Consider the following 7,225-nt stretch of genomic DNA (forward strand, 5'->3'; position numbering starts at 1 on the left):
GTGGATTCCGCTGTGTCCACCGCTCCTTAAGCTAGGCTGGCTGGGACCCGTGCACCTCTTTCCCTGATGCCAGGGCGCATGGCCACAACACCAGCTTGAACTGCTTCAGTTTTAGGAACCCTGACTGCTCGAGTTTTATAAGAACGGGAAGAAACCTGGCCCTCGTTGTCCCTGTGCACTGTGACTGGAGGGGTGCCACCGAGAGAAGCTTCTGCTCTAAAGAAAGCCATAAAAGGGTCAGGACCCCCAACCCTGCCACCCCAGCATGGTGGCCCAAGAGGAGCAGTCCCTATCCAACAGGCCTCAGCACTGCCCACGGACACAAACTCCCCAGCCCACAGGGCTACTCCCATGTAAGCTGACCTCCCCCGACATCCCCCAGAGCAGGGTGGAGTCGAGCCAGCCCAGGGATGGGCTCTTCCCAGACTGGGCCTGCGAACTGCGAGGCTCACCCCTCCTCACCAGGCCCCACTCACCACAGGGTCCCTGACGCAGCAGGAGAAGGGCACCCCGCAGCGCTCCCGGCTCGGGTTCACGTCAGTGCAGTTGAAGTAGATATTGAGGTTCCAGTCGTTGGGCCCTCGGGCTCCACAGCAAGACCACTAGCGGGTGGGAGAAGAACCCCAGGTGAGCCAGGCCCAGCCCAGGAGCCCCATCCTGTTTGGGGACAGGCCCAGGCTGCAGGAAGACAGGGCTGGGCTGGCCGGGAGGGGGCCTAGAGGCAGCCAGGCAGGCGGGTAGCTCCGCCACAGACAGGCCAGGCCTGGGCCCAGGGCCACCAGAGCAGCTTGAGGCTCCTGCCCGGGTTGGTGGGGGCTGGGTGGAGTAGGAAGGGGCTCCTGAGCTTGTCCCCTAGTCCAAGAGAGGTTGAGAAAAGGAAGGGAGGGGGCAGGGATGGTGGCCCAAGGACTGTGGCTTCCTCCAGGCCACCTTGAGGGGTTCGAGTTTCAACAAACCCTGTAGGGAAAGGCACCACTGAACCCCACATCTGTGACCCGTCTCCCCACACTTGCCCCAGCGGTTTTTACATAAGACCTTCTCTCTTCCTCTCTGCCGGGACAGGAGGGCAATCCTGCCACCCTCACAATGATCCCATTCCACTTCACAGATGCTGCTGTCAGCACCTGTATCACCATTACCCCTACCCAGCACATCGTGGGGCTGCAATGAAGCAGGGAGCTCATGATCTAGTGGGGAGACAGGAGCACACAGCCTTAACTCACTGACATGGCACAGGCTGCTAAAAAGCTGGCCCTCAAGAGACCAGCTCAAGGCTGGTCTTGAGAGGCCTTCTCCTCTCCCAAGGCTGCCCCCGAGAGGCCTTCGCCTTCTCGGAGCTTCCCCATTTCAGCCCTTACCACAATTTATAATTCTACACGCACACGCACACGCACACACACACACATTTGTTTGTTTTGCTCTTTTATCATCTGTCTCCTCCCCCAGACTACCATCCCCACAAACACAGGTCCCAGCTTTTTTCACCTCTGAATCCCCAGCCCGTAGCCCAGAGCCTGGCACAGAATAGGTCCATAACAATTCTGTGTTGAATGAACATATAAATCACATCCTAACCACCTGCCTCTCTGTTTACTTCTGCCCTGGGTTGAGAGCTCCTCAAAGCAGGCACCGGCTCTGGTTCACCTCTGGATCCCAGAGCAGTTCTTGGGGTGGATGGCACCAAAGGAGTATGACTCTGAGTGTGTGTGACTACGCGTGAGTGGGTGAGAACGTGCAGGCGGGAGGTGTCTAGGATTTTGTGAACTTTTCACTGACTGCTTCTTCACAGGGGTTAGGTTTGCAAGCTTGAGGGCAGAGCTTCTGGGGGGCGGGCCTCAAACTCGAATATGTTCAGAGGCCAAACGAATAATATAAATGAGGGAAGAGGGCTGACAGGTATAATAAAACAGAGTGGCGGGGACACGGCAAACAGTCCCTCTACCAGCAAAGGGGGCAGTGGCAATGTAGCGCCAGCCCATACTGTGGGCCCAGTTTAGTAGAAGAAGAAATCTATATTTTTATGCCACGTTTCCTCCTTTAAGTGTTCTGTAAGCCTGGCCTAGGAGCTGCCAGTTTGAATCCTCTGGCCTCGGCCTCTGCTCCCCAATGCTGTGACTATGCAGGGCTAGGCACATGGAGATCACGAGGGCCTGGCCTCCTCTCAGACAGGGGCCCTCCTGGCTCGCTTCCTTGGGGCCTGCCTGGCCTGGTGGGCGAGGGAACAGACCCAGCACACAGGGAGCTTGCTCCCTCATTCATCTGCCCAGCACGTGCCTCCCGCATGTGGTCAGAGCTGGATGCTGGACTTACGTATTCCTGAGCAAAGTCAATGAGGTTCTGGAGGTCAATGTCGTCCCGATAGGCCTTGACATTGTTGTTGATGAAGAGGTTGAGCTGGTCTCGAATCCAGTCCTTGAAGACGAAGGCCAGGATCCCTGTTGCCAACTCCAGGAAGAAGATGAGGCCAAGGAACACGGAGAACTGGGGTTGGGGGCACACAGACAGTGGGGGTCAGAGATACAGGGTCTGGGGTTGCCACTGGGTGGGGCTCCAACCTCCTGCACCCCGACCCAAGACAGCCCAGAGTCCCCACCTTCTATCATGTTAGTATTGTTTTATGATGAAAAAAGATAGTGCTGTTCTTACCCACCCTGTTGTCTTTGAGAAACCACTCTCCACACACACATTCAGTTTCTGCTGCTATGCAGGAGCCACCTCCACCTCTTTCCCCATTCCCACTCCCACATAGAGGACTGGGCAGGCGTCAAGATCCCACCAATCAGAGCATTACCTCCCCTGGGACCACAGGGATTGGTCCAGAGGCGGCCAACCAGGACTAAGGAGATGCAATTGAAGCACTTGGGCAGAATGGTTGGGAAGGGAGAGCCTCACTCAGTCTCCAGCAGGAGTTCCTGGGAGGGCAGCTTGAAGCCAGCACCCACCCATTCCTGGACATCTTTCCACCCCAAGAGGACTGGAGCCAACCCAGAGGGACAGAGCTGAGAAACAGAGCGACTAGGACAAGTGACACTGTGGTGGCTGCTGGATCCAAATGCGCTGGCAGCTAACACGCCCTTGGGCTTTCTTAGTGGCCCTTTTAGCTTAGGCCACTAGGTTTCGGTCCCGTACAACAGAAAGGATACTATAAACGTGGAGAATACAAATCTAGTGATTATTGTTACAATAACATAATAATAAAACTACCATTATTAAGCATGAACTATGCAAGAAGTGGGTGGGAGGAGGTTGGGGTCCCCAGCGGGAGGGCACTCACAAACTTGAGCAGGAAGGTGTTCTCCCGGAGGGCCCCAATGCAGCCGGCAAAGCCCAGCACCGACATGATGCCTCCTACCACTACAAACAGCCACACAGGGTCAAGGCCTCCCAGATCTGTCAGCGCCGAGATGTTGGAGAGAACACCCTGTGAAGGGCGAGCAGAGGCAAATGGGGGGTGCTGGCCCTCCCACCATCTTGACCCAGAGCAGCCCCACACCCTACCCCACCGCCTTACCTTCTCACCCCAGGCCCAGAGACCAATGGCCAGGAACAGGGCTCCCAGCACCTGCAGGAGCAGCAGCAAAGAGCTGAGGGCTGGGGCACCAGCATCCTTTCCCACCCCCAGCAGAGCCCCCTCCCCACTACTGCTCAGGGTCTTCAGGAAGCCAGGGGGAAAGAGAGAAAGAGGGGAAAGGGCTGTAAATGGGATCCAGGGTCTGTCCTTTCTTTTTTTTTTTTTTTTTTTTAACATCAATGAACATTGTGGTACATGACTCTTTTTGAATTATGGTTTTCTCAGGGTATATGCCCAGTAGTGGAATTGCTGGGTCATATGGTAGTTCTATTTTTAATTTTTTAAGGAACCTCCATACTGTTCTCCATAGTGGCTATATCAATTTACATTCAGGGTCCTTTCAATCTTCCCAAGAATGCATCTCAGTGTTTCTTCCCACAGGACACAGCTTGGAAGACTGAACCGTCCCCAGCCCTAAGATGGACAAAGGCGGGCCCCTTCTCGGAACTCAGAATTGGAGCAGAGGATGGCCAAAACAGTCCCACCAAGTGGCAGCAGCTGTTTCCTGAGCCTCTGTTCTCACCCCAGGCCTATGTTAGGGTTCCAGGCTCCTGGCATCCTCTCTGCCCCCTCCCAAGTCTGGTCCTCCTGCTGCCCTGCGACTCTGTGACTGCCACCTCACTCCCGTCCCACCCTTTCAACCTCGATCTGGCAGAGTACATGTTTGTAGTTCACAGCCAAAGACCCCTAAATGACAGGGAATCCCAATTCAGCCCCATATCAGCAGAGTGGCACCAGCCTAGGCCTTCTAAACACCACCCACTATCCCACCTCATTTCCGTACTGGGAAGAGCCCTGGATATCAAGGGCAGCTGCCTGAACCCGGGCAGGACATCTAGTCTCAGAAGGAGAGTGCCCCTCTGGCCCAAGCCCAAGGCCATGACCCCACCTCTTCAGACCTCCCTCTCCCACCTGCTTTCTCTACAGGCTCCTTCCCCTCAGCACAGAGCCTCAGTCAGCTCCACCCCTGACCTGCCACCTTTAGCACCTTCCCCTCTCCAACCCCAGGCTCCTCCCACTGCTCTACTCTTTTTCTAGAAATATTTTTCCTTCCCTCCCCCACACTGGATCTGGGATGTGAAACCAAACATCACTTCTCCTGCCTCATCCCACTTGACCCGCCCGTGGCCTTTAGGTGAATGATCGCTACTTCCTCTTTCCCAAACCTCTCCATGGTTAACGCAAGGCCGTTCCTCCTCCTGCCCTTTCTCAGCCTCCCTCCTACAATGCTCTGCTTCACCTGCGCCTTGCACATGGCTACCCCCCTCCCCCACCAGGTTCCAACCTCAGCCTTCTACCCTTCTTCTTCTCACACTCATCTTTCACCCCATCGTGACACTGGCATCTCCTGATCTCCACCCAAACCTCTCCCCGGCTCTAGAGCCCTTAGTCCACCTGCCTGCTGCAAACGCCTCCATGTCCCAGGATCCATTCCATGCACCAGAAATACATCAGGGAATAGGACACATGAGCTCTCAGCCCTCATGGAGTTTACACTCCAGTGGGGGAAATCCACAGTGAGCAAACAAGGTAATTTCAGATACCAACAGAGCCTTTAAAGAAAATCAAACAGGGTGATGAAATGGGGAGTTAATAGGGTAGTGGGGGCATGTTTCAGTTAGGGAGCATGGTGACATTTTAGCTGAGGTTTGAATGATGAAAATGTGCATTGAAGAGAAGAGAATTCTAGGCGGAAGTACTGGCAAAGGCCCAGAGGTAAGATCGTGTTTGGCGGTGCAAGGGACAAACTGAAGGGCAGCAAGGCCAGACACCACAGGGTGCTGTGGGCCACGGGGAGGAGTCTGGACTGTATTCTAGTGAGAAAAAACTGGAAGGTTCTGAGCAGGGTAACATAAGGGTCTGCTTTCCATTAAAATAAAAAAATCTCTGGGCCTGTTTCACAGGTACCTCCTTCAGGCCACCTTGACCCAAAACCAAACCCCCAAGTGGCCCAGTCCTGTCAGTTCAGCCTCATAACTTCCCCTGGAGCCTTCCTCACCTTTCCCACCTGCCACCACCCCGACTTTGCCCCAGCCCTCCTCCCTGGTCTCCCTACCTCCAAACCCTGCCCCTCACTCACCCTCCCCGTGTCAGCCAGGCAGATCTGCCTCCAAAACAGAAGCTAGAACATACCCATCACCCAGCACTGAAGCCTTCGGTGCTACCCTCTGCCCTCAACATAAAACTCAAACTCTCTGCCCCAGACCTGGGGCCTTTCACACTCGGGCTCCCCATCCTGGGGGACCCTGGAACAAGCCTGGGTCTCTCATGCCTCTCGCCCCTTGACATCTGGGGGTTCCCTCTGCTTAATGCTCTGCTTCACCTCCGTCTACTGCCCACTGAGCTGTCACCTTGGCTCTGCACTTACTGGCTGTGTGACTCTGGGTTAAAAGATTTAACCTCTCTGTGCCTGTTCCTTCACCTGTAAAATGTAGATAATAAAGTAGCTGCAAGAATACAGTAAGTTATAATTCATTTAATCTGCGTAACACTCCTGAGGGGCAGGCTTCATTATCACCCACTCGCTGCCAGGGAAGCTAAGGCCCAGAGAGAAGTGACTTGCCCACTGTCTCACAGCTAGGCCTGCTTCACCCAGAGCCTCAGACTTCCCTGACTAGTGCTCTCTGCACATGGCTCACACCCTCGAGGCTGGGCACTGCTGGGGCCAAAGGACACCCACATTGCATAAGCAGCATGTGGGTAGAGGGCAGTGCCACTAAGTCCTGATAAACAAAACTGAATGGGTCTGGCATTCTGACCCAAGACGTCAGAAGCAGAGACTGCAGAGGCAGCAAGTAGCCTTGGAGATATGGGATGAAGAGGGAGAAGGGAAAGATGACTTGGCAGGGCCCAGGGCTACAGATGCCACCCTGGGAGGGGCACCAGCAGCTCCCTTCTCCAGGCAGGGGCAGCCCTGCCCTGGAGCCTCGGTTTGGTCAGCTGTGGATGTTGAATTCTGTTCCCCAGGGCCAGCTCTCCTGGCCTCTCATCAGGAAATATCCCCTGTCCCCGGCCGAGAACTAGGGCGATTGGCCCTCCCTGCCCGCAAGCCTCTTTGGGGTGGGGGGTGGGGCTTCGACCTTTGACCTACCCTCCCCCTTTGTAGGAGCTTAAGGCGAGGCAGCAGGCCCGGGTACTGGAGAGGTAAAGGGGCAGGAGACAGGATCCCGTCCTTCGAGGAGGCTCTCCTCCCTACGGGTAAAACCAGGGGTGGGGCTCCGCGTATCCCCGACGCCCCCGGGTAGCAAAGGGGCTGGAAGGGAGAGGGGGCGCCCGCACTAAGCGTGCCCGTGGGGTCTTCACGGAAACACCTCCCATTTCTCCGCCGGGCCTCGGGAAGACCCCGGAAGACTGTCCCCCCCGCCCCTCCCACTACCGCAGTGGCTGGGACCCGTCCCCTGCAATCCGGGCCTCTTCGTAGTTCCCCTGGGTGGTCCTGGGGGTGGGCGTGGAGGTGCGAATGGGAGGAAGGAGTGGGGGGACGGTCCCAAGCCCTTGTGGCAGAGAGTGTCTCCCCCTAGTAGGGGACTAAGCCTCCTTCTCCCGCCATCCCCAGCACAGGGCCCAGAACCCACCCCGCTCTCACCCAGAAGACGATGTTGAAGCCAAACAGGAAGTATTTCCCGCAGCAGCCGACCTCGGGTTCCTGGAAGT

General features: G+C 56.1%; 1 protein-coding gene across 2 annotated transcripts in view; it reads right to left on the bottom strand.

Moving 5' to 3' along the window:
* TSPAN17 (tetraspanin 17) overlaps window positions 1-7,219 on the bottom strand; it is an 8,945-nt gene extending 1,726 nt beyond the window's left edge. The window contains exons 1-5 of one of the 2 annotated variants that reach the window (XM_024742179.1): window positions 7,158-7,194; window positions 3,512-3,562; window positions 3,275-3,390; window positions 2,311-2,481; window positions 477-602 (exon numbers count right to left, since the gene is read on the bottom strand). In XM_024742179.1, the coding sequence (XP_024597947.1) occupies window positions 477-602; window positions 2,311-2,481; window positions 3,275-3,340 (363 nt within the window). In that variant the 5' untranslated portion in view covers window positions 3,341-3,390; window positions 3,512-3,562; window positions 7,158-7,194. Of the gene's footprint in view, window positions 1-476; window positions 603-2,310; window positions 2,482-3,274; window positions 3,422-3,511; window positions 3,563-7,157 lie in introns of both variants that reach the window. The other variant, XM_024742180.1, reaches the window with a different exon arrangement.
* Window positions 7,220-7,225: the final 6 nt, after the last annotated feature.

This window comes from Neophocaena asiaeorientalis, unplaced genomic scaffold, assembly GCF_003031525.2.
Source record: "Neophocaena asiaeorientalis asiaeorientalis breed wild unplaced genomic scaffold, Neophocaena_asiaeorientalis_V1.1 scaffold259, whole genome shotgun sequence".
Lineage (NCBI taxonomy): Eukaryota > Metazoa > Chordata > Mammalia > Artiodactyla > Phocoenidae > Neophocaena > Neophocaena asiaeorientalis.